At 43.6% G+C, this 26,844-nt stretch overlaps 1 protein-coding gene, 1 long non-coding RNA gene and 1 other non-coding gene across 6 annotated transcripts in view; 1 reads left to right on the plus strand and 2 right to left on the minus strand.

Annotated features, from left to right (window-relative positions):
• Positions 1-861: 861 nt before the first annotated feature.
• Positions 862-11,993, minus strand: LOC114484376 (uncharacterized). 4 transcript variants are annotated; one of them, XR_008615998.1, is made up of 6 exons: positions 11,307-11,993; positions 11,099-11,181; positions 5,910-5,994; positions 3,193-3,468; positions 1,572-1,751; positions 862-1,384 (listed from the first exon to the last, which is right to left on the minus strand). It is a non-coding gene; the product is annotated as an uncharacterized lncRNA (long non-coding RNA). The 4 variants fall into 4 exon arrangements; XR_003677203.2 differs by lacking the exon at positions 862-1,384 and having other exon boundaries at positions 1,404-1,751; positions 3,193-3,560; XR_008615997.1 differs by lacking the exon at positions 862-1,384 and having other exon boundaries at positions 1,408-1,751; positions 11,326-11,989.
• FBXW8 (F-box and WD repeat domain containing 8) overlaps positions 6,335-26,844 on the plus strand; it is a 125,497-nt gene continuing 104,987 nt past the window's right edge. The window contains exons 1-2 of the mRNA XM_024121090.2: positions 6,335-6,706; positions 21,581-21,685. Coding sequence (XP_023976858.1) covers positions 6,386-6,706; positions 21,581-21,685 — 426 coding nt within the window. The 5' untranslated portion in view covers positions 6,335-6,385. The remainder of the gene's footprint in view (positions 6,707-21,580; positions 21,686-26,844) is intronic.
• Positions 16,748-16,854, minus strand: LOC112064125 (U6 spliceosomal RNA). The gene has a single exon (XR_002891378.1). It is a non-coding gene; the product is annotated as a U6 spliceosomal RNA (small nuclear RNA).

Consider the following 26,844-nt stretch of genomic DNA (forward strand, 5'->3'; position numbering starts at 1 on the left):
GCGTTCTTGTCTTAACGGAGTCAGGGTCAAAGTCATGCTAACAAGAATCTGTTCCTGTGAACCCAGACCGGGACGGCTCCAGGAAAAACCCAAGCTTGCCTTGGTGTGTTGCTTCTTAAGTAGGCAGGCAAGGAAATCAGCTCTTGGAGTCTCAGAGTCTAAGCTGGAGTGAGAGCCCCAAAACCATGGCCACCTCCATTAACAGAGCATCTCTGATGAGCCTCAGGTGGAACTGAATTTTCAAGACAAATAAAAGGGAGCCAGGGATAGAACCCTGGGGAGAGTAACACCTACGGAGGGAGGGGCTTTGGAACCAGGCTGGGGAGATGAAAGGGGTGAGGGCTTCGATAAAAACAAGAGGAGACTGAGGAGAGAGAAACAGAAATGGGGACTGGTGTCCATATGGGACAACCTCCTTTTAAGTGATTAAGTCTGTAACTGGCAGCTGACACAATTCCGTCTGTGCAACATTTTAAAAAATGGAATTATTGATGGGAGAATTCTCAAGAACAAGCAAATTGTTGCTTGCTATAGATAGTTTTTCTTTAAGACCACAGTTGTTCCCCAAGGAATTTTATATTTTGCTATTTATGAAGGCATAAAACAGCAACAAAGGGCAATAATGCCTGTAGCGATGAATACACCAGGGTCATGTTGATATGCGAAATGGCTGCTTGTAAAATTCTGATGTTTTTGTTAATGTTTCTAAACCCTAGACTTTGAAGTCACAATTATTTCTTTCTATTAGTTTCACGTTAGTCTCCTGGTGTTGTTCACTCATTGGTGGCCCCAAATGAGGTGTCATTCCTCAATCCTGCTCAGGAGAGCTAAAGAGGTATCTTAATGGTAAGTGGAAGGGGGCTTTGTCCTAATTGATGGACTGCTCAAGAATGACCTACCGTTGGGGTTTGGAGGCTACTGAATGCAATTTACACTTTTAATAAAAATCTTTATTCTTTAAACATCAAAATTTGTTGCTAGTCATTAAAAATCAAGATACCGGGTTTTAGAAGATTTGGATGAAGATCCAACGGTGGCTGGAGCAGAGTTTCGGTTTCCCCTCTAGACAGGCGTCCACACTCCATTCGCCGCTGTCCACACCTGCTCTACTTGCCTCATTCTGATTTCGTGGGGTCACCTGAAGGCGTTTGACTCTGGTCACTGAAGGCCTTCTGTGGTAGGCTGAACAATGGCCCCCAAAGATAGCCAGGTCCTAATCTCTGGCACCTTGGAATGCTACCTTAGATGGCAAAAAGGTTTTTGCTGATGTGACTAAATTAAGGACCTTGAGGGGCTTCCCCGGAGGGCCAGCGGTTAAGACTCTTCGCTTCCACTGCAGGGGGTACAGGTTCCATCCCTGGTCGGGGAACTGCGATCCCGCATGCTGCGCAGTGGCCAAAAAAAAAAAAAAAAAAAAAAAAACGAGTAAATTAAGTATCTTGAGATGGGGAGAGGAGCCTGGATTCCCCAGGTGGGCCTTATGTAATCACAGGAATCCTTATAAGAGGGAGCCAGAGGGAGATCTGAACATAGAGACGGAAGGTAGTGTGATGGTAGAAGGAAGACGCTACCCTGCTGGCTTTGAAGATGACGGAAGAAGCCACGAGCCAAGGAACGCAAGGAGTGCACGTTCTAGAAGCTGGAAAAGGTAAGAAAACAGATTCTCCTCTGAAGCCTCTGAGGAAGCAGGGCCCTGCCAGCACCTTGATTTCAGCCCCGTGTAATAGATCTTGGACGTCTGGCTTCTAGAACTGAAAAAGAATAATTGCGTGTTGTTTTTAAGTCACTTAGTTTGTGTGTTATTAATTTGTTACAGCAGCCATGGAAACCGATAAACCCTCTTACCTTGTACATGAGAGCAAGTTAATGATCTTTGCTCCTGTCCCCCACTGTAACTACTATTTTTTTTTTTTTTTTTTGCGTTACGCGGGCCTCTCACTGTCCCGGCCTCTCCCGTTGCGGGGCACAGGCTCCGGACGCGCAGGCCCAGCGGCCATGGCTCACGGGCCCAGCCGCTCCGCGGTACGTGGGATCTTCCCGGACCGGGGCACGAACCCGTGTCCCCTGCATCGGCAGGCGGACTCTCAACCACTGCGCCACCAGGGAAGCCCTGTAACTACTTTTTTGAGGCCTCCCTGAGTCTGCAGTGAAGAAGTTCTTGAACGCTTGTAGTCCAGCATATGAGTGGTCTGAGGAGGAGTGAGGCAGGAGGTACTTGGGGAAGGGTGATGGCCATTTTTCAGCCATCTTTCTGGGGCTCCGGCAGAGCTGGGGTTTGGAGGGGAGCGTACGACATCTCGACCATGGGCAGAGGAGGTGTGCGGGCCTGGGAAGCACTCTGACTTCCCGGAGCCTCCTTCCCATGACAGCCTTGCAGCGTTTTAGCCTGGTCCAGTATCCCTTCCCCCTTCTGCTGTTTTGGGGAAATCTGCTGCCTCACTTCATACGGTCCTGGAAATGCACCCCACTGTAGTCCCCGCTCCTCAGTCAGGGCCTGGAATGTGACCCAAACTAGGCCATTCCAGTGATCCTCTGGGGTGGTGGCTCTCAAACTGGACTGTGCATCAGAGTCACCTGGAGGGACTGCTAAAGCACAGGTTGCTAGGGTTGCATCAGAGTATCTTATTCAGTAGTCTGGCCTGACGGTTTGCATTCCTAAGGAGTCCCCAGGTGATGCTGGTCCAAGGGCCACACTCTGAAAGCTCCTGCTCTGGGATTTTGAATCCTAGAACATGGAAGACAGGTGGTGAGTGTAACCAAAATGGATGGTTCAGGATTTCCTATAATGACATCTCTGAATCTGATCTGGTTCTGGGCATTCCAAGGGTCTAGTCATTCCTCTTTTCCTTTATTTCTCCGAGTTCGATTACTTTACGCTTGAGGAATCGAGATTTGACATCTGTTGCTTGCAACCAAAGATCTCTAATGGATTGGACTTGCAAGGAACACTCTTGATAGGGGAAAAGGTGGGGCTCATGGAACACTAGACGTACAGAGGATAGGTTAGACATAATCTCTAACTGCCAAGACCATATTAATGTGGATCATAACGATCATTCATAGAATGCCTGCCATGTGCCTTATGGATGCTAGCATATGGCACATCTTATGGCATCTTACCAGCCTTACTCTGAAGGGAAGATATCTTTACCTTTATTTTTTTAAATAAATTTATTTATTTTACTTATTTACTTTTGGATGCGTTGGGTCTTCGTTGCTGCGCGTGGGCTTTCTCCAGTTGTGGCGAGTGGGGGCTACTCTTCGTTGCGGCGTGCGGGCTTCTCATTGCGGTGCCTTCTCGTTGCAGAGCACGGGCTCTAGGCGCGCGGGCTTCAGTAGTTGTGGCATGCGGGCTCAGTAGTTGTGGGTCGCGGGCTCTAGAGCGCAGGCTCTGTAGTTGTGGCGCACGGGCTTAGTTGCTCCGCGGCATGTGGGATCTCCCCGGACCAGGGCTCGAACCCGTGTCCCCTGCATTGGCAGAAGGATTCTTAACCACTGCACCACCAGGGAAGCCCTTTACCTTTATTTTTCATTTGAGGATATGGAGGCCCAGGAATTTGCTATTTAATTGGGAAGATATAAAATCAACATAATATTCTTAGTGAATGGTAGGCAATACTGAGAAAAGGATAGTGTTTCCCTTCCTCTTAGCATTTTTCTCCCCTCTTTTCATTTTCCCGGGGTGACTAATTGCCCCATTAGCCTGCCCCCTCTGCCCCTTAAAATTCTTTTAAAGGGGCAAGAGGAAACTGACTTTTTGACCATCAAAATTAGGCATTTACAACTTTTTCTAGTTTGCTTTTCAAGTATTAGATGCTCCATAAGTCCTAGAGATATAAAAAGAGCCTTATTTGCCTTTTGACCCACAAGCAGATAAATAAAAACAAGTTTCATCTTTTGAATTCAAATGGAAAGCATCTAGAATGAAGTGGGAGGTTAGCTGAGTGTCTGGGGGGAAAATAGCTCATTTTATCTTTTTTTTTTTCATTTTTTTTCATTTTATCTTTATAACTAAAAATACTTATTGGGCACTTCTAATGCCCTACACTACATCCTCTTGATTTGCCATTTACTTTAGCCCTGGCTGTAGCTACTGACTTGTGCCTGACAGTCCCTCCTGTTAGTTGTGTAGAGTATCTCTTGCTTTTTGCCCCAGCGTCTCTTCACTGCCTTGGTGTGGGACATCCATGGGAATCTGTTTACTTATATTCAACCTGTATGTGAAAGATTATGAAAAACCCATGGTTTAACCTTTCTCTAACAGAGGATGAGCCAGTGGATAAATGTTCCCTTCCAGCTCTTACTTCTTGGGAGGACAATCTTCAGGGCTCCTTAGAAGGTCCCAGTGAGATTGAGTGTAAGTTGCCCAGAACATGACCAACTCAAGAATGCTCTTTGGATTAGCTGTCCCTCCTTCCCTGTTTCAGTCTTCTCGGTCCCCCACGCTTCTTCTCTGGAATGACTCCTACAAATAACTAGCTGCCTGCAAGCCTCGGTCTCAGGCTCTGCTTTCTGGAGGAACTCAGGCTGGGACAACATTTATTGTAGCAAATTATACAGATAAAGAAAAAGAACGCTAAAACACCCACGGTTCTGTTCTCTCTAGAGATCTCTTTTGGTAAGATTTGGGTGTATATTCTTCTTAATGCATATACTCTCTTTAAGAGACACCACTGGGATCATGCCATACATACAGTTATGTATCCTGACTTTGCTATATTGTGAATAATTTTCATATAGTTAAGTTTTCTTCTCCAATGTAATTTAATAGTTGCACAGTTTTTCAATAGCTGCACAGTTTTTCATTTACTCATTCATTATTTGTAGTACTATGTGCCAGACACTGTTTTGAGCACTGAAGACATAGCAAAGAACAAATCAGGTCTCTGCTCTCATGAAGCTGACAAGCCAGTTAGGATCTTTCTTACATTCTCATGGAGCATAACTTAGTTAACCAATGCCCTATTGTCAACTACTTAGATTGCTTCTGATATTTAGCACTATAAACAATGTAGCTTCAGGGAACCTCCTTGAAGGTATTCTTTGAACTCCTCAATTTTCTTCTCTTGGATAAATTCCTAGAAGTGGAATTGCTGGAAGAAAGAGGATGTGAGTAAATGAAGGTGCTGGGATTCCCACCTAGATCCAACTCTGGCACCCAGGTTGTCAACAACCATGCTGGTGATATCACTGAATTTGAAAACAGACACACACACACACACACAGTAACCAGAGGTGCCACCAAATGGTTCCTAGCTGGTTTAGATGTGTGGGCTCTATGATTCTGATAATTAATAGGTCAGGTATGGAGTAAGAGGATTAGAATCCTGGGTCTGCAAATTACCAGCTGTGTGATCTGTGGCTATTTATCTGTAAAGTGGAGACAGTAGTTCTTCACTTTATGAAGTAAATATTTATTGAGCTCCTATTAATCACTGGCCCCCAAGCTGAGAACTGACAGTCCAGTAGGGAAGGGAGATGTTAGTAAGACATCACACAGATATAAACTTACAAATTGTGTTCTGTGCTATAAGTATGGGATGCTGTTAAGAATGAATAGCAGGGAGACCTGATTTGCGGGGGCGGGGTTTGGGAGGAGAACTGAGATATGAAAGATGTGTAAGAGTTAACCAGGTCAAGGTGGGGATAAAAGTCTCTGAAGAGTGAACAACAGATACAAAGCCCTTAGAAGTTGGTATGTTATTGTATGCCTCTTTCTTTCCAATCTCATAGCCCTCTCACTTGCAGTTCATTCTGGAAAGATCTCTTCTGAGATCTGATCTTCCCATGGCTGGTTTCTCTCCTCATTTAGCTTTTAGTTCACATGACGTATCAGAGAGTCCATTCTCTGACCATCCTTCTAAAAGTAATCCTCCATCCCCGTCCCTCGCCTTGTTTTATTACCTTACCTTGTTTTAGCTTCTTCCTAGCGCCTCCCACGGATTCAAACGTTCATATTCGTTTGTTGAACGCCTCCTCCTTCTCACTCCGTCACTTGAATGCAAACCCCAAGAGGGAAGAGATTATTTTTGTTGCTGCAGATTCAAATACTGAATTCTCAGCACCTGACATAGTAGTTGCTCAGTGCATGTTTGAATGAAAAAACAGGGCTTGGCGCACAGTCTGCGCTTGGCAAAAGCCACAAGCGGAAAGTTGAGAAGCTGGGGGCGGGGGCAGGGCACAGACCCCGGCCTGGGTTGCCGCAAGCCACAGCGCCAGGGACAGCCGGCGGGGAGCAGTGGGGGCGGGGCCGGGCAGGCCACCCGGAACCCGAGCGCGGCAGCGGCGGCGGTTTCCGGCGGCGGCGGACACTTCCCGCGGAGGGACCGTCCCGTGGCACCTGGTGGGCCGAGGGGGACGCGGCGGCGGGCCGGGAGCGGCGGCGATGGCCGACCACAGTCTGGACGAGTTCCGCCGGCGCTGGCAGGAGGAGCTGGCGCAGGCCCAGGCGCTGAGGAAGCGGCGGCGGCCCGAGGCTGCCGAGCGGCGGCCGCGGCGGCCCGAGGTGGTCCCTGGGCGCGGCGAGCAGCAGGCCTCGGGGTACCTGGCGCTGGCCCAGGGCCTTTTGGAGGGCGCGGGGCGGCCACCGGCGGCGCGGGCGACCCGGGCCGAGAGGCAGGAAGCGGCGAGCCGTTCCCGCTCCCCTCCGGCCCGCGAGGCTGCCGGCGGCGGGGAGCAGCTGGTGGACCAGCTCATCCGGGACCTGGTGAGTGGCCGTCGCCTCCCGCCGAGGCACGGGCTGGCCGTCGCCCCGGTACAAATGGCCTAATGAGTTGGAAAGTAACTGTGTGCCACCAGTGTGGGGGTGGGGAAATGAGTAGAGGTACACACCCCTGAGTTTGTGCGTGCATTGAGTATCCCTGGAAGGTGTGGTTCCCAGCTGGGAGCGATTTTGTCCCGCGTTTTGGCAGTGTCTGCAGACATTTTTGGATGCCACAATTGGGGCGGGGGGGTGTTCGCTGCAAGCGTCTAGTGCGTAGAGGCCAGGAATGCTCATGAACATTCTACAATGCACAGGACAGCACCCACAAAAAATTATCTGGCCTAAAATGTCAGCAAGTATGAGACCGAGAAATCCTGATCTAGAAGGGTTCCTAAACTTTTAACAGGGTTGCCTTTGTGGAAGAGAACTCACGACGTGGACAGGAAGGAATTTTAACGTTTCTCTATATAGTGTTTGTACAGTTCAAGTTTTTCTAACTGTTCATGTATTACTTCAGTTAAAGCAGAAAAAAAACTTTTGATAGGAACCTCCATGCTAATCATAGTGCTAATTTTGTGGGGCATGAATCCCTTCCAGAATCTGGAGGAAGCCAGGAACCCTCTCTCTTTAAAAAAATGCCACAATTGGGGCGGGGGGGTGTTCGCTGCAAGCGTCTAGTGCGTAGAGGCCAGGAATGCTCATGAACATTCTACAATGCACAGGACAGCACCCACAAAAAATTATCTGGCCTAAAATGTCAGCAAGTATGAGACCGAGAAATCCTGATCTAGAAGGGTTCCTAAACTTTTAACAGGGTTGCCTTTGTGGAAGAGAACTCACGACGTGGACAGGAAGGAATTTTAACGTTTCTCTATATAGTGTTTGTACAGTTCAAGTTTTTCTAACTGTTCATGTATTACTTCAGTTAAAGCAGAAAAAAAACTTTTGATAGGAACCTCCATGCTAATCATAGTGCTAATTTTGTGGGGCATGAATCCCTTCCAGAATCTGGAGGAAGCCAGGAACCCTCTCTCTTTAAAAAAAAAAAAAAAAAAAAAAAAAGCAAGCCCCTTTCACACAGTTGGCACAATCACGATCACCTGAAACACAACACACTCATGTTTAAGAGTTGGAAAAAGGCAGCAGGTTTTAATGACTTAAATTGCGCTCAAAGACAGCGTCTATGGCTTCTCAATAGGGAGTAATTCTGTAATTGTTAAGCTGTTTCCAGAAGAAATGGCTTATTCAACATAATATGTAGTATATTCAAATAACATTAGTAGCTATAAGATTTCAGAGAGTAAAACAGTTATACTCCAATAAAGATGTTAAAAAAATAAAAAATTAAAAAAATTAAAAAAAAAAGATTTCAGAGTTTCTGTTTCCAGAAGAAATGGCTTATTCAACATAATATGTAGTATATTCAAATAACATTAGTAGCTATAAGATTTCAGAGAGTAAAACAGTTATACTCCAATAAAGATGTTAAAAAAATAAAAAATTAAAAAAATTAAAAAAAAAGATTTCAGAGTTTCTGGTTCTGTGCTCGCCTATCTCTAAGGTTAGATATAACCTTTTTTTGTGTGTATATGTGTGTGTTATAAGCGTTCTCATTTAATGTGTTAATTCTTATACGTGAAAATTCATATTGGCGTCATGCGTGCTTCTGTAAGAAGCGGGTCATCACTGCAGAAGTCTTACATGTAAAAATTAAATTTTTCAATGCCTTGGGAAGGTGACTTAGCACCTGATAAGTTGTTCAGGCCAGTCCAGATCTACACAGAAGTTATCCCCACAAAAGTAAACTTGTAGGCTGAGGCAAGAGCAGCTCTGGGGGTAAAGAGAAACAGGAATGTGGATTATTAGGACAAAGGCACATTTGGGGCCTCACAAATCCTCCCCACTGAATGTGGCATTGTATTCAGGAGTCGCATCCATCTTGGGAGGTAGGTACTGTCAGTCTCATTTTACAAACGAGGAAATGCAGGTTTTCTGTAATTTGCCCAGGGTTACCCAGCTGCAAGTTCTTGGGATTGAATTTGGATTCAGATCTGTTGGACTTTAAATTTCACCAGGTAGGAGTTCCCTAAACTTGACTTGCTGTAACAATCCCATTAAGCCTTATTAAAATATAGGTTCTGGCCCTTCCCAGCCCTGCTGCATCAGTTTCCAGAGGAGGGGCCCAGAAACCTGGTGATTGGGATGATCAGGTGAGTTTGAGACATTGTTCTCAGCTGTACAGCTTGTTTTGGTTTGAGGTCTTGATTCCCTTGTCTTTCTAGTCCTAGCATTCCTGAGGCACAGGCATTGATACCAAAAATAGTGGAGCCCTAACTGAAGTATCCTAAAAATGGAAGCGGCCTGCCTGCTGGAGGATCCAAGGGACTTCAGAATCTGTTTCATTTATAGTTAGAAAAAGCCTGCCCTGGGGTATATGCCCTTGATCCCTTCTGCTCCCTTTGGCGTTGCCACATTAGGTTCTGCTAGGCTCTAAACTACCGTGAGGAGCATCCAAACTTTGGGGCACCGCTAGTGGTTTTGTTTTCTTGTTTGTTTTTTGTACTTGGCAATCATCAGTAACACTGCTATAAATAAAAAAGTAATAATTCATTGCGTGCTTGTTTGTCTCCTGGGTATTGTCTTGTCAGGGTTTAGAGACATTGTCTTCTTCAGTTCTCCCAATGACCCTCTCCTGTGGACAGCATTAGCCCCATATGACAGATGAGGTTTAGGAAAGTAATTGTTTTAAGGGACCCACCCAGTATCTTCAGTCTGAGAAGTGATGGCAGCCTTTATAGAAAAGGTATTTCAGGGGTTGTAAGTCCCAAAGCCCACAGAGGGCAGGGAGGAAATGCAAATGAGTGAAGTAGGCTACATGTTACTCATTTGATCCTTTTTTTCCTAGTTCATCAGGTGTTGTGTCTTCAGATTCCAGCCATACTTTTGTAATAATTTGTTTCATAATGGCTACCGTTCTTTTTGTCACATTAAGTAGTAAACATAATGGTGTAGATATTGTCTTCACAGTACCCCTAAAGAAAAATACTTAACCATTTTTTCTTGAAGCACAGCCCTCCTCTTGGTCTTGTTTCCCCACTTTTTAAAAATTAAAAGGCAACCTCTCTATTGAAGTGTACCAACCATAAATGTACATCTTGATGTATTTCCAAGAGTGTACACATCAATGTAAACAGCACCCAGGTTACAGAACAGCATTACCAGCTTTTCAGAACCCCTATGTGTGCCATTCCACCCAAGGGTAACCACTCACCTGACTTCTAACGTCTTATTTTAATTTTATCTGATTTTGAGCTATATAAGTAGAATCATACAACACATACTTTTGGGTTCTTGTGCACAGCATTATGTATAAGATTTATCCCTATGAATATGCCACCTTACTAATTCTACTGTTGATGGGCATTGATAACTAGTTTGTTAATAGCCAGTTTGGGGCTGTCAGGAATAGTGCTGCTGTGAACATTTTGTACATCTTTTGGAACATATGTACACACTCTTCTTGGGTATTTGCTTAGGAGTGGAATTGCTGGGTTACAAGATATGTGTATGTTCAGCCTTAGTAGATAATGACCGTTTTCCAAAGTGGTTGTACTGGTTTTTCACTTTTCATAGTAACTGGATTATGTGGAATATAGTATTTCACTTTCTTCTTTGCCATAAATATACCACCACCCAACTGAGACGACATATGGCAACTGAACGTGACCCTAGCATGGATGAGATGATAGTGACAAATTGGAAAATGTAAGCTGTGGCTGGGCTAAAAGCGAGAGCCTCTGCCCAGGTCAGCTGCTTGTTGCCGTGTAGGAATGTGGTCCTGGTGTTGCAGAGTCCTTAGGCTTTTTTCCCCCCAAATTGCGATTATGTATTTTTATGTGGGTTCTATCACTTTTTGCTACAAAAAACCCCCAAAACTTTGGCTTAAGACAACCAAGATTTATTTAGCTCACCATCTTGCAGAGCGACAGTTGAGCTGGGCATGAGTGGGCTCATGTACCTGTCTGAGGTTAACTCCTGTCAGCGAGGCAGCTCCGCTTCTGGGTGTGTGTGTGTGTGTGTGTGTGTGTGTGTGTGTGTGTGTGTGTCTGGACTGTGTTTCATCTTCCAGCACGGTAGCCCTGGTGGACCTTACCGGAGTTAAGAGAGCAGCAAAAAGGCAAGTCCCGACCCCCAAGTGCTTTTGAAGTCTCTGCCTAGGTCATGTTATTGGCTCATTGACCAACGCAATTCATATGGCCTCACCCAGAGTCAGATACCCAAATGCTTGAACACAGAGAGGCATGAACAAATTAGGGGACTAGTTAATATAACAATCTACCACAAAAACTCTTCCCACTTTTAGTTTTTGTTAACTGATAGAAAACGATGCCTCACCTTCGACTAGATTTGCCTTGGGCCATGAGTTTGTGATCTTTGTCTTATGTCTTCCCAAGAATCCTTTGATCTGTGGATGACTCCTGGAAAGGAAAATTTAGTTCCATTTGGGACTCCCCAGAAACTGACAGGCTCATCCAGTTGACATGAAAGGGAAATAAAAAGCCGGTACCACCTCCTAACAACCCCTCTCCCCTTTTTTCCCCACCTTTGGAGCACTCTTTTACCAGCACATCCTGTTGTATTTTTGGTGCAGTCTCTTTCACTTCAGTTTCCAGTATCATCACTGGAGCAAGAACAACTAGTACGTTAGCAGTCAGGAGTGAAATTGCCTCTTGATATGGGCACAGCATCGCCTTATAGTGTCACATGGTCGGGTACAGGCAAGACTGATGGACAAGCGCAGCTGAAATGAAAACTTAGAAATGACTCCCATTGAGCCTCGTCTTCTCTTGTAAAGCTTTTAGTAGTAGTGCTTAGAAACCATCTGTTTTAGGTGGTGAGTTAGGGACACCTAAATTGTCTTCTTGGTATATGTTTCAGTTAGTGAAAGAAATGAGACAGCCCTGCATAGAATTTTAGAGGCAGTAGGCACTTTGTCTTTTTTTGTCTTTTTTCCCTTTCTCAGTAAACTCAGGCTTCTCACAGATAGTGGAGTATAGTTGCTGCTGCTTTCTCCCCTGTGGTGGTTATGAAGTCCAGTTGCTCGGTCCCGTCTCTACTTTGGTGATGTGTCAGGGCTCTGGGCTGCAAGCAGTCAGCTCCCAACTCAGACTGGCTTAAAAAAACCAAACTGGAATCTGTTGATTCATGTAACTGAAAATTCCAGGTGTGGTCCTTGTTCTGGGTGGTTTTATGATGTAACTAGAAGTCTCTCCATCTCTCTTTTTTTTGTCCTCCCTCCACCCCAGTTTTACTGAGATATAATTGACATAGAACACTGACAGGTACAGCACGGTGACTTGACATATATATGTGTTACAAAATGATTACCACAGTAAGTTTAGTTAACATCAGTTACCTCAATAGTTAGAAAATTTTTTTTCTCTGTAGAAATCTCTCCATCTCTCAGTCCTGCTTTCCTTTTGTTGGCTTTATTCATAGCCTTGGCTTTATTCATAGAATTGGCTTTATCCCAATTTGGGATAAAATGGCTGCCAGCAACTCCAGTCTTATATTCTGTCAGCTTAGCAACCCAGGGGAAAGAGAGCATCTGTTTCATGCAGCATAAGTCATGAACTTAAATTCCCATTGATCCAGACTGGGTCATGGAGCCATCCTCAAACCAGTCACTGATGCAAATTGGCCAGGCTCCTATCCACTGCCCACTCCTGAAGATAAGAGTGGGGTCAGCCCCACCTAAGCCATGTTGACCAAGAGTGGGGTGGTTTCCTAAAAGAAAAGAGGGGATGGATGTTGGGCAGAAACAACAGATGACCACTTTGAGTGGGTAACTGTTTGAAGTGGCACTAACTGTAGCAATGTAGGTGTTTTCTGTTCATCCAACATATTTATGGATCAGCTGGGTGCCAGGGAATCGGTAGTAAGCAGAATGGACACAGTCCCTGACCTCAGAAGCCTAGTCTTGCTTCTTTTAACTGAAAGGGTAACATTAATGGAGCAGGATGGCTCTGGTTACAAATCCAGGCTCGGAATCGGGCGGACCTGAGTTCAGATGCGGTCTCTGCTGCTGACTTGTTGTCTGACCTTGGGCAGGTCACTTACCCTGCCTTACTTATCAATTGAGGACCAGGCTAGTATGATCTTGTGTAGAGGCTGGGACATTCTTAGCACCAAGCTGGCCTTACAATAAGTAGACAGTAAATTAAAACTGGTGCTATTATTATTAGTATTGCAGAAAAGTTCATTATACTATCTCACTTCCTCTTTGCTAAAGCTTATCCCTGGTGAGCCTCTTGCTTCAAGCTGCCGCCTGGAATCCCTGGAGGACAGCGTCTCTTGTCTTCCTCTTGTAACCCCACCTATGGTACTCTGTGCAGTGGGGGCCCCGTCGGCATGTGTGGAATTGAAATAACATGGGCAGAGCTGCTGCTTCCAACAGCAGCCTCATAAGGAGGCTCTATGATGGTTAGAACCCCTGTGAACATTCAGAGCGTTACGATTTGGGTTTTCAGGCCTGATGAAAGTTTTAATACTGTTGGCCAATATTTATTGCTCACTTTGTCAGTATTTAATTTGTCAGAGCCTACATCTGTGTTGTCAACAGGTCAATTTGATGACTTGACTTTCCTCTTTTTTTAAAGTTAGAAACAAGTAAGGAAACTGACTAATACAAAATGAGAAGGCAACCGAATCAAATGTGAACTCGTGCATTAGTTTACCTGGAGTGACTTTCCTTCCTCTTTCTGTCCTTTGCCTTCCTTTTAAGGCTTAACTTGATTCTTGTTCCTGTGTTAACTCTCCCCTGATCTCTCCAGCCCAGGGTTCTCTGCCTTTTCCTTTACTTCAACTAAAACGTTTTCTTGTCAGTGCCATGCATTTTTTTCCTGTTACGAGTGAGCACATGTCTACTTGGGCACGTTTTGAAATGGTCTCTGTGTACACTAGAACAACTTGTAACTTAGGACGGTTTGTTTGTTGAAAGGTTCTGCTGCTTGAAGCAGCCTGGGCTCCATTCATTCACTCCTCAAGTACTCATTAGGTGGCTTCTTGGTACCAGGTACTCCTCTAGGCACTGAGGCTACAGCAGTGAACAAGTCAGAAAAAATTCATGCTCTTATAAAGCCCACATTCTGGGCAAGAGGGAGATGGACAATGAACAAATAATTGTCAGGTAACAGATGCCCTGGAGAAGAAAAAAGCAGGTGGAAGGGATAGAGTGTGTATGTGTTGGGGATAGTGCTATCCAAGAGGGCCTTCCTGGGAAGGTCATGCTTATGGAAGAGGTGAGGGAGCAAGTGTGCAGAGATTTGGGGGAGAGCATTCTAGGCAGAGAATGGCAAGTGCAAAGGTTCTGTGGTGGCCAGGGCCAGCTGGCCTCGTGGGCCCATGTGACCTGTGTGGTCACATAGGGCCCCAGGCTTAGAAGAACCCTGTGCTTGGTTTAATGCTCTGTTGTTGCCATCTTGACATTCTTAATATTAAACAAGGGGCCCTGCATTTCCATTTTCCACTGGGCTCTAGAAATTATATAGCCAATTCTGATGGTAAGAATGTGCGTGGAGTATTTGGGACCCTTGACGTGAAACTCTTTCCACAAACAAACCATACCCACACAGGCCCCTCTGGGACCGGAAGCTTTTGATAAGGGAGCTCCCCCTCCCCCTCCTGACTTCTTTCTGGAGAGAAAAACTGTATCCCAGTTTAGACTAAAAGGGGGCTTTGAAAGCAGAGGTCGTGCCTCCTCTGCCTCCCTAGCTTTCTCCACTGCCCAGCCTCCTGGGGTCGCCCCTGCCCTCGCTGCCCAGTCGTTTAGATTGCTCTCTTGCGTCCACCCCTTGCCAGAGTGCCCAGGGGAATCATACCAGTGGGTGGTGAATGATAATGGCTCTTGAAGTTGCGAAGCCCATTAAAAAAAATCAAATCCCATGGACGTTTAATGTGCATCTGCTGTATGCAGTGCAATGTACCTGTTAGGTATTGTAGTGTTAAAGTTCAGTTATATCATCCACGTGTGCCGTCAACACAAATTTATTGAATACCTTTTGCTGTTTCTCATAGCGAGGCAAGGGATTAGGTTAAATGTTAAAAGATAAGTTGGCTTTTTGTGGACTGCTTGGGAGCTTAACTACTCTTTACAGCATTGTTGCTTCGGAGAAATGATTTCCAGGTTCTAAATAGCTGGCTTCCTGATGAACTTGGGAATACCTTTGGGGGGCTATCTCTACTGCCTTTTGTGGACTCCAGTTTTTATTCCATTTTATGTGACAGTGATTTAGCTCTATAAAAGATTTTAGCTCTTTGAGTGTTGATATCATTTCTTATACATTTGCTAACAGTACCTCCCTCCCCCCAGCACCTGGCATGGACCTGAATTCAGAGAGTGTTTTGAACATAAAACACCTTATCTTAAAAATGTAGGGCTTCCCTGGTGGCGCAGTGGTTGAGAGTCCACCTGCCGATGCAGGGGACACGGGTTCGTGCCCCGGTCCGGGAAGATCCCACGTGCCACGGAGCGGCTGGGCCCGTGAGCCATGGCCGCTGAGCCTGCGCGTCCGGAGCCTGTGCTCCACAACGGGAGAGGCCACAACAGTGAGAGGCCCGCGTACCGCAAAAAAAAAAAAAAAAAAAGTATTTCTTTGTGAAACTATCACATGGTTATTGTAAAAATATTGAGGAAATTCAGAAGAATAGAAAGACGAAAACAAAAATCTCTTGTCATTGCTCAGTGGCTACAGCTGTTAGCATTTTGGTGGACTTCTCTCATTTTTTTTTCTTTTGTATAAATAAGAACGTGTTTTGAGACACATTTGGGAATGTGAATGGCTGTTTATCTTAACAGTGTTTCAGACCTTTTTTTCCCTTAATCAACGAATTTTATTTTTCTTAAAGAAAATGCGGGTGAAACTGGAACTCATCTATTCCTTCTGATTGAGATTGTGTGCATCTACTCCTTATCAGTATGTAGAAAGTTGAGATAAATTCATGTAGAAAACTGTCTCCTTTCAGTGACAGATTTAGCAGAAATGCTGTGTATCTATTGTTTGAACTCAGGTGCTTTTCTTGGTTTCTTAAAACACCATCTAGAGAGATCTTTCATGTTGTTTGCCCTGGAGATTACACTGGGAACAAACTTTAAGTCAGTTTCTTCACTTTTTACTGGTTTGGCTCTTAGTAATTATCCCTTCTTCTACTAAACAAGAGAAGACAGGTTAAATTTCTAACAGTAAGGCACAAAACCAGTCCATTTACAGAATTAGTCTTACATTAGCACATAGGAGTACAAATCAGCCTCCCTGGGGATGGATCTATTTGCAATTTCTCTTAGCGTTTTTGGAGTAAGTCCAGTAGACTTGGGGAAAATCTAGTATTCACTGACTTTGAATTAACAAAGTAACATGACCCCTTTGTGGTGGCTTTTTTTTTTTTTTTTTTTTTGGCTTGATTGGGAAAGGATTGATTCTTACATCTTTTGGTAAGTTAGGCTTGTGGTTCTCAACTTTTGGTTTGTATGAGGATTCCTGAGGAAGAGCTGCTTGAGCCCCATCCCTGGGAATAGGACAAGTCATCAATACTGGAGAGAGAATCAATATCTCAACCATTAAAAAAAAAATTAAAACCCAAGTTGTATGTTGTCCAAAGGGTGTCCTTCTTTAAATTTGAAGGAATGTTAATACTTTAAATTTACTGGTCTTCTGTAGCATAAATTTGTCCATTTTAAATTATTCTCTAAACATTGTAGTCATACTGACATTTTTATAGTACGATCAAGTTTCCTGTATTTCAAGTGTCTCTTTTCTTCTTGGAATATCTTAGTTTCTGAACTGCCAACTTGTCCATTTCCCTATTTAAGTTAGCATAGATATAGTTGGTTAATGTGGCCCATAACTTTTAGGGTGGCTGCATGCTTCAAAATGGCCTAGATGGAAGTCTGATAGCACCTTTTATTTTTTTTTATTATTAATTTTTTTAAATTTAGAGACTGCAGTTAAATTTTTTTTTTAACATCTTTATTGGAGTATAATTGCTAAAAATAGGGAACGCTTCACGAATTTGCGTGTCATCCTTGCGCGGGGCCTATGCTAATCTTCTCTGTATCATTCCAATTTTAGTACATGTGCTGCGGAAGCGAGCACTGACAGCACCTTTTAGATGGCAGGGTGTTTCTCTGCACACTAGTAGCAAGTAGTAGTTTGTTTTTTTCACTTTGTGAACCAGGGTAGTACCAAATGAGAGTGCTTAGGACCGTCTTGCTGCTACTATTAAGGTATATGTGGTTACTGGGCTGCAGCCTCTGTCCAGGATGTGGCTCCACATCCTTGTCAAATTATGCTGTACCTATAAAAGAATTGGATTTTTAACCAAAGGATCAAGCATGCTTGTAGCTCTCAATCTTTTGTAAGGTGTTCCCCAGGTGATATGTTACTAATAATACGAGAGAGAAGTTTATGAGTGATTTACTTAACCTTGAAGCTGCTCTAGTTTTTTGTTTTTTTGGTATAACATCACTCTAACTTACCTGCATTCCACTGTTGCCTTCTTAGTAGAAAGGGAAGTAGGTTACCTAGACTAATGTCTCTGGAGTTGTGCATAAGAGCCCTTGTGAATGTGCTGAACACAGGACTATTTGGGAGTAAAGATTAGATTTTCCGTGAAACAGACTCTGAGATAGAGATTTGCGTGCAGGTGGTTTCGTGGGTTGGCCTTTCTGAGGGGTCCCACATAGAGGTCTTTACACTCAGCTGTTGAGTAGTCATTGGATGCACACTGCCCTCGAGGAGGGAGTGTAACCTGGAATGAGGCAGCTTTTTGGCCAAGGGCGGTGCCTGGGAAGGGACACAGCTATGAGCCAGTGGCAGGCAGCATTCTGGGCATCTGGGGGGAAGGTGTCATGGATCCAGAGGGGGAATCTGAGTGACCCACCACAGCCTCCACTATAAGAGCCAATGATAGAATGTCTTGCCAGAAAGGTTCTAAGGGTGCAACATGGAACTTCAGCATTTGGTCTCCTGACCTTGTGGATCTACATATTTCTTACGATGTGGAGATGTGGACCTTCCTTTAGTATGTTGGGTTTTTTTTTTCCTGCCATTCCCAGCCAGTGGTAGCAACAGGGAAGGTCATTTACATAAGAGTCTGGGACTTGATCTGTTTGGGATTGACCATCATTTTGGAGTTTAGATGCAATTCTGAGAGCACAGTGATTTTTTTTTTCCCCCACTCTTCACACCTTTTATTTTGTTATTATTATTTTTAACATATTTATTGGAGTATAATTGCTTTACATTGTTGTGTTAGTTGCTGCTGTATAACAAAGTGAATCAGCTATATGTATACATATATCCCCATATCCCCTCCCTTTTGTGTCTCCCTCCCACTCTCCCTATCCCATCCCTCTAGGTGGTCACAAAGCACCGAGCTGATCTCCCTGTGCCATGCGGCTGCTTCCCACTAGCTCTCTGTTTTACATTTGGTAGTATATGTAAGTCCATGCCACTCTCTCACTTCGTCCCAGCTTACCCTTCCCCCTCCCCGTGTCCTTAAGTCCACTCTCCTTAAGTCCACTCTCTAGGTCTGCTTCTTTATTCCTGTCCTGCCCCTAGGTTCTTCAGAACCTTTTTTTTTTAGATTCCATATATATGTGTTAGCATACGGTATTTTTCTCTTCACTCTGTATGACAGATTCTAGGTCCATCCACCTCACTACAAATAATTTCATTTCTTTTTATGGCTGAGTAATATTCCATTGTATACATGTGCCACATCTTCTTTATCCATTCATCTGTCGATGGACATTTAGGTTGCTTCCATGTCCTGGCTATTGTAAATAGTGCTGCAATGAACATTGTGGTACACGACTTTTTGAATTATGGTTTTCTCAGGATGTATGCCCAGTAGTGGGATTGCTGGATCACATGGCAGCTCTATTTTTAGTTTTTGAAGGAACCTCCATACTGTTCTCCATAGTGGCTGTATCCATTTACATTCCCACCAACAGTGCAGGAGAGTTCCCTTTTCTAAGAGCACAGTGATTTTAAAAAAAAGTTTGGCTTTGTGATGTTGGTGTTTACATAATTATAATTCAGTGCTTTGAAGCAGTTGTTGCTCTCCAGAACTTATAAATGATCAAGAACAATCACACTGTGTGTTAGAAGTGAGACCAGCATGGCGTCTCTGACCGTTGGTTGGTGTGGGAGCCCTAATACCCCGGACTGGTCATTCACACCCTGCTGGCTACCTCCTTTTCATCCTCTGTGCACTAGGGCAGATCCGTCTGTGGTATAACCTTTTTAAATTGATGATTCTTTTTTAAAAGCTCTCTTGGAAAAGCCCTTGTTGTATGTATACTTTCAGTATTCATACTTCTGAATGACAGCTTCTGCTGTACCATCCCCTTTCCACTGTCATCGACTATCATGTGCTTATCTCGTGACAAGGGCAGACAACTTTCTGTGTAAACAACAAGCTGACGTGGGGGTTACGTGGAATGTGGACCTAATCAAAAGTATGTGTTGAAGGAAAAAAAGGGGCCTGGAATGCCACTCAAGGAAAGAAAATAGTACTATTAACAATCAATTACTGCATGCTTAGCCTGGATACTTGTGCCAGGCCCTTTCCATGTATTATTTCATTTTTTTCTCATAACTGCCCTATGAATAACATAATAGGTGTGTTAATATCTGTTTCATAGATGAGGAAGCGAAGAATCAGGTGCATTTAGCCTGGTCTCGTGGCTGGTCAGATGGCAGAACTAGGATGAGCAGTTGGAATCTGTGCTCTAAAGCTCCGTGCTCTGCTGCGTCCTGGAGGTCCCGGGGGCTGGATGAAGGAGGGTGGTGGCAGAGTTTGGAGTATGCTAAGGCAGAGGCGTTACTCTCTAGGATGATAATAGAGAACTGGCCAACTGAACAGGCAAAATGGAGAAGGCAACTGCCACCAGAATCGTGACTTTTCTGCACCAGCAAAACTAAAAACAGAGATGATTTCTTATGCTTCATCGCAGTAGTGTCAAGTACAGACATCAGTTTATAGGGAGTCCCGAAGGGACCGAATGAAGAAAGCAATGCCTCTGGCAGCGGGGAGAAAAAAAAAAAAAGGCTAATTATGAGTTCAGTTTGCATGAGTGCAGACTTTTCTTTGCCTTTATTCTGCTTGTATGAGGACAGGGAACATATCTCTTGTTTCTTTACTGAGTGGATAAGGTAGACTTCTCCACCTCACCATAGTCAAAAAATCCAAAAGAGAAAGCAGAAGGAAGTCCAGGGCTGTGAATGATAGTCTTGTACTGTGTGCAGCTTTCCTCGATTCCCTCCATAGTTATGATAAGGAGTCTCAAGTTGGATCTGGGCATAGAGAAAGTGATGCCTCTCTTTCTTGATGAGTAAAGCTGATTAGCTGTAGGAGGGGAGCTAGCATGACATTAGACAAATGACTTTCCATTATTTTTTTAGGCAAGGACCCCTTTGTCTTCCAATTACACTTGCAGATTTTTTTCTGTTGTTTTCTGTACAGCCAACACTTCTGTCCTGATTTAACATTCTGTTCCTTCTTGTTCCTTCTTTACCCGCCGAGAACTGTCAGCTCTTCCTCTTTTTTCCTCTAGAGATCCTTCTTGGCCTTCATGCTTAGCCTTGCGCTGTTTTTGCAGTTGAATACGTTACCTCCTTATGCCCTGGATTATCTTTTAGCCCTGAGACTCCTAGATGAATGGAAACATGATTCCAGAAAAATCTTCACCCTGAATCGTGGTAGGGTTTAAGTCAGTGCTCACACTCCCTTAAAAATGCTGAGATTCTTTTCATGCAGCCTTGCAATATACAACTGTTGTATTTGAGTGGTGAATTAATAATTTGCTTGCAACCTGTAAGTCACTGATGTCAGCCAAAGCTTATTAAAAATGAATTTTATTAAGCAAGTTTTGTTGGGATGAAGAGCGCTGCTTTCCCCAGCTTTACAGGAGCATACACCAAAGTGAGCTTTGGCAGGTGGGTTCGGGAACAGGCAGACGGATACATGTGCACACTTGGCCTTTTTTCTGTTTCACCCTCGTATTTCTTTGTGCTACCAGGATCGTCATGACAGCCTTATCTCTCAAATAAAGCCTGTTACCTCATCCCTAATTGCTTATCCAAAGGCAGGCGAGCTCTAATTTCTCCACATTAATAAATGACACCGAAGAAGAACTGCTCTGTTTGCACTGGCTCACTCAGGTTAAGCAGCACAAGCCCCCGGGTGCATTAGGAAACCTTGTGCTTCTGTGGCCACGGGGAGACGGACTCACCTTACTCAGGAGCGGCACTTCATTTGTTTACTTTTTGCTCACACTCACAGCCCTATCCCCCTCTTCCTGATGAAAACACTGCAGTGACCGAGGTCAGCATTTCTTCGCTGTGGGCACTCACCCCCCTCCAAGTTGGGGGCTAGTAGCAGTGGTCCTGGAAGGACCAGTGGCCTCCCTGATTCCAAGGCTCTTTCTTCACTGCCTACCACCCACCTTTCCTTAGAAGCTGAGAGGTTTTCCACAAACCTTTGCATTGATTCCTGTGGCACACCTCAGGTTGAGAGATGGCACCCCTGCTTCTCCTTTTTGAAGCGTTACGGGAAATGGTCTTGTGGATTATAAGTGAATGTAAGGAGGGTAAGCTTGTGGGGGTCGGAGAATTGAGCGTAGCTGTCAAGCTCTGAATTAGTTCTGTGGCTGTGCTCTGCAGAGTAGTGAGAATGCTTTGCTCCTCCTGGGAAGCAGCATCGGCTCTCTGGTCACCACTTAAGGCTATTGCTGGTCATTTAAAGGGCCTGTAAATATGAACATTTTCGTATCTCAGAATCTTAAGCTTATTCATTTTCTTTTTTCCTCCTCAGAATGAAATGGATGACGTGCCCTTCTTTGATATCCAACTGCCTTACGAGTTGGCAATCAATATATTTCAGTATCTGGACAGAAAAGAACTAGGAAGGTGCGCGCAGGTAAGCTGTCATTAACGGATGGTCAGGATTTACCTACATGTGTAATTCAAGTATGGGAAGCTCCTCCAAAGCAGAAATTTACAGAATGACAAACTTTAAAGAATTAATGAGTTGGATAGCAGCTTTACTTGAAGGAAAGCAACCTTGAACTTAAACGATTATGTTCCACATCACCGTGTCGTGTTTACCTTTTTGTGACTGTCTGTCCCAGAGCTGTGTTCCTCCTGCAGTCTGAGTTATGGCTGACCTGTGGCAGCATGCTCAAGGCTGACAAGGTTGTACTTGCCTTTACTGAGGTCGCCAGACCTGTTAATGTCCTCACCGTTTCTAATGCAAAGATGCAAGGCCTTGGTTCAGTCACGCCAGTCGTTAGGTTGGGAGCTGAGGGTCAGCCTGGGGACAAAACAGTGAAGAGTCATGTTCCACTGTGTGACCCAAATTACCCTTCAAACACCAGAATTCCACTCAGTGAGGCGAGAGGCATGTGAGAGCTGAGATCCACTGAGGGAATTGGAGATCGGCGTCACCCATCTCACGCCTGCTCTGGGGCACGTGCCCACGGCGTGGAATGGTGGGAGGTACAGTCTAGCCTGGACTTTTATTGTGTGCATGAATCACAGGGGATCTTGATAAAATGCTAATTCGGATTCGGGAGGTCTGGGGTGTGACCCAGTGATCTGCATTTCTACCAGGTGAGGCCGGTGTGGCTTTGGCCATGCTTTAAGGGGCAAGCATTTATATCATTAAAGTTAGTCTGTTATTCTCTTCCTTCTGGTGAAGAATGTCTAATTTCTCATAAGTTAAATGTGTATGTGATTGCTGACCATTTGGCTTTTCATGGACAACTGTGTTCCCCAGAAGGCACTGGAGTGTCCATTGCCAAAGAACTAATTTGTTTAGTGGTTACTGTTTCCCATCCCTGGATCCTATAATGCACTTGAAACAAGTTTCTGTACCTTCAGGAGAAAGTTCGGTGAAATTGAGTGGTAGGAGAACTATACAATAAAAATCTGAAACACCACCATGAATATGAAGTTAAAAATATTAAGGCAGTTTGAGGGTGGTGAAAACTGTAGACAGACTCTAGAGCTGTCTAACTCCATGGCAGTTCAGTGAAATGACACAAAATACAGGACAATTTAGAGAGTTTCTGGTTTTACTCTATTCCCCTATTATGGTTTTACCCTATTATGAAGCATTTTGCTTAATCAAAATTATTTTTCTACTTAAATATGAATTTGAGAAAGTGTTCAGTATTTTTGATTGCCACAGCATCAGTTAAGGGGGGCATATTGGCAAATATTTTTTGATGCAGGGTGTGGAAATCTTTCGGAAGAAACTATGCAGAGGCTAAAATTCACAAAATAAAAATGTTTGAAGTGTAAACCATGCTCAGAGCCTATCGACTGCATTAAGCAAGAGTACCTACGTTGTCTTCTTCTTTGCCTTGGAAATTGGATTTGTTATATTCTAACTTTACACATTGGCCCTGTTCCCAAGAGTTGAAAACAAGGGTGTAGCTAAACGAGTCCAGCTCCTGGATTTCAGCCTGATGCTGTTAGCCGAAGTCTTGGAACAGGGTCTAATAGCTAGCTTTCCACAAAGTCAGCCTTAGATGATAAAATCTTCATTCTTGATAGGGAGCTGCTGTTTAAGGAATCATTTGTTTTTACATTGCTTTTGCTCTCCTGCTTTGTAGAGGGCCATGTGGCTTTCACATCTGCTGCTGGTTTTCTCATCCAAAGAGTTTATCAGTGAAAGATAGGATCTGGTGGAAGAAGAAATCCCCCTTTTGGTACAGTGGGGCTGCATTCCAGGGTAGATTGGTTATGCTGGTGAGATGATTCTGCAGGTGTGAATAGTTTAATTTGCAACACAGTAGTCCAATTGTGCACCAGAATTCTGCCCTCTTGGGCCAGTTGGATTTGGGTTTTTGTGGTTGAACCTAATTTTTAGAGCACATGTATAAGAACTGAAAATATCCTTAAACAGAACCCCTGAGGTGGCTCTGATGTTCTAAGCCAGGATTTTTTTCGTAGAGCTTTTGCACAAAGATGACGATGGATGGCCAGTAGTTTGTGACTTGGCTTTGTTTTTTTCAAGCATTAAAAGAAAACCACAAAGTAATAAAAACAAGTAGCATTTTCATTTGTATCTCATGGTGTTTTTATTTTTGAAACAGGAAAAGGACCTTCTGTTGAATGGAATGTCCTGCTGCTTTATGATTTTATTTTAGAGGGGGCTCGCTCTCTCTGTCTCGCTCTTTCTCTCTGGTTCTCTTTTAATCTAGCCACCTTGGGATTTCAGTGAAATTGGTTGGGCCAGTTATGTGGAATTGGCACCATAAACTATATGTGTGCCCTTGGAGAAAACCTGTTTGCTTAGATCCTTAAGCCAAATTGGTAACTGACTAACAGTAAGGAACCCTGACTGGGGTGGACTTCTGAGATTTCATTATGCCACAGACTATACTGGAGAATTGATTTGGCTCTGACTTTGTCTCCTTTCTGCATCCTCTCTCTTTTCCGCTTTGTGAGGCTTTACACTTCAAAACTAAAGTCCCCTTACGTTAGTTTGTGGTCCTGTGTACCCTGAATGCTGACCTTCCTAGCTCCTTGGTATCCATACTTGTCCCTCGAGGGATTTAGTATCTCCGTGGGAGAGTATCATGCTGGGATGTCTCAAACAGTGTGGCTTTTAGTAAGCACTTATGCTTGGGGCAGTTCATTGAGCAGTTTATAATTTTGCTACTTATAATCTTTTGTACTGTTGTGTGTGTGTGTGTGTGTGTGTGTGTGTGTGTGTGTGTGTGTGTATGTCCACAGGATTTCCAGACACTTTAAAGGGCAATATTTTGAAATGGACAACAATGACAAAATTGTCGATTTCGAAATTACAAAATTGTTTGGTTTTTATGAGAAAAGTGAGTGTGCTGTTATATTACAACATGAGTAATTCTAAGGAGTAAAGGTTTTTAAGTATTTACCAATGTTCATTTAAAAAACTTTAAAAGTAATTAGAAATTCATGAAGTTGCAAAAAATAGTGCAGAGAAGTTCTGTGTACCCTTCCCCCAGTTTCCTCCATTGGTAATGTCTTGCAGACTGTAGCCCAATATCAAAACCAGGAATTGACATTTGCAAAGTCCATGGAGCTTATTCAGATTTCACCAGTTTAATACACACTTATTTGTGTGTATTTAAGTCTACGCAGTTTTATCACGTGTGTAGATTTGAGTGACCACACAGTCAAGATATAGAATTTTCATCACAAGAATCCTGCTACTCTTTTATAGCCATGCCCTTCCCTAACCCCTGGCAACCTCGAATTTGTTCTCCATCTCTATAACTTTATTTTTTCATTTTCAATTTTAGCATATATTTTAGTTATGTGTATTTCCTAATGTGTAAGTTTAGAAATAGAGATGCAAAGGCAACAGGGCCATGATTTTCAAGTAAAAGGTAGAAAAACGTCCTTGAAGAATGTAATAAAGAAAAAGAAGGAAGATGGGAGAGGTTAAAAACTTAAGATTTATGTTAAAATTGGCATGCAAGAAGTAGGTGTTACCAAAATAAATGAGTAGTTCTGGAACTAAAGCCCAGTGTATTCGATTTTGATATTTCACGTTTCAAGGCAAATGTGATCTTATGATCTTCCCAGATGTCCAAATAGGAGAAACTAAAATTTGAGTTTTTCTAGCTACAGATCTTAATGACATTTTTAAAGGTTGGGAGTTTAGAGCCAAGCGTGCCTGGTTGATTTTCAGAGCAGAAATTATTCTGAGGACCTGTAGTTGCTGGCAGGGTTCCCTTAGTTCTTAATTTCCACCTTTGCCCTCAGACTTCTCTCAGGGAGATATGTGCATGCCTGACACCCAAGCATCCACAGGAGTTTCCTTTTAATTCCCCAGGTTGCAGTGGCTGCTCCCTCTAAAAGGGGTTAGGGAGAAGCAAAGCAACTCCAGAAAAAAAGATGGGGAACTAGATGAAACAAGAATGGCAAAATATTGATAATCACTTGAACAGAGTGGGGGTGACTTGGGAGTTTTTTACGCTGTTCACTTTACTTTTGTGTGGTTGAAATTTTTCATATTAAAATTTAAAAGAGAAAAAAATCAGAAAGCAAGAGATTATATTTGAATAAGAAAGTCAGAGCCTTCTGAGGGCAGCACATGCCAGGAGCTGACCTTTGAAAATAAAGACAATCCAGTTTTTTTGGTAATTTTTGAATTTTATTTTATTTATTTTTTATACAGCAGGTTCTTATTATCTATTTTATATATATTAGTGTATATATGTCAATCCCAACCTCCCAATTCATCACACCACCATCCCCCGCCGCCACCGCTTTCCCCCCTTGGTGTCCATACATTTGTTCTCTACATCTGTGTCTCTATTTGTGCCTTACAAACTGGTTCATCTGTACCATTTTTCTAGGTTCCACATATATGCGTTAATATGCGATATTTGTTTTTCTCTTTCTGACTTACTTCACTCTGTATGACAGTCTCTAGATCCATCCATGTCTCTACAAATTATCCAGTTTCGTTCCTTTTTATGGCTGAGTAATATTCCATTGTATATATGTACCACATCTTCTTTATCCATTTGTCTGTCAGTGGGCATTTAGGTTGCGTCCATGACCTGGCTATTGTAAATAGTGCTGCAGTGAACATTGGGGTACATGTGTCTTTTTGAATTATGGTTTTCTCTGGGTATATGCCCAGCAATCCAGTTTGTTTAGGTGTTGAACTTAAAAAAAAAAGTTAGACTTATTCTTCTCATTCAGTTACTTACAGAGGGCCTGCTATGTGCCATGTACCATTCTAGACGTTGAACAAAACATAAAAAGCCCTGCCTTTTGGATAGCTTTACATTATGTGCAGTAAGTATATCATTAAATATAGAATATATCTGATGGTGGTAAGTGCTATGGAGAAAAATGAGACAGCAGAGATGATGTTGGGGGTTGCATCATCTGGGGTGGCCAGGGAAGACTTCATAGAGGAGGTGACCTTTCAGCAGAGACCTGAAGGAGGGAAGAAGGAGGCTGGGCAGGTCTCTGGCAGAGGGGAGTAGCAGGTGCAGAGGCCTTGAGGTGAGTGTACCTGTTGTGTGAGGAACAGCAGGAAGGTCAGAGTGGCTAGGCTGTGGCAACTGA

Source organism: Physeter macrocephalus, chromosome 19 (assembly GCF_002837175.3).
Source record: "Physeter macrocephalus isolate SW-GA chromosome 19, ASM283717v5, whole genome shotgun sequence".
In the NCBI taxonomy this organism is placed as follows: Eukaryota; Metazoa; Chordata; class Mammalia; order Artiodactyla; family Physeteridae; genus Physeter; species Physeter macrocephalus.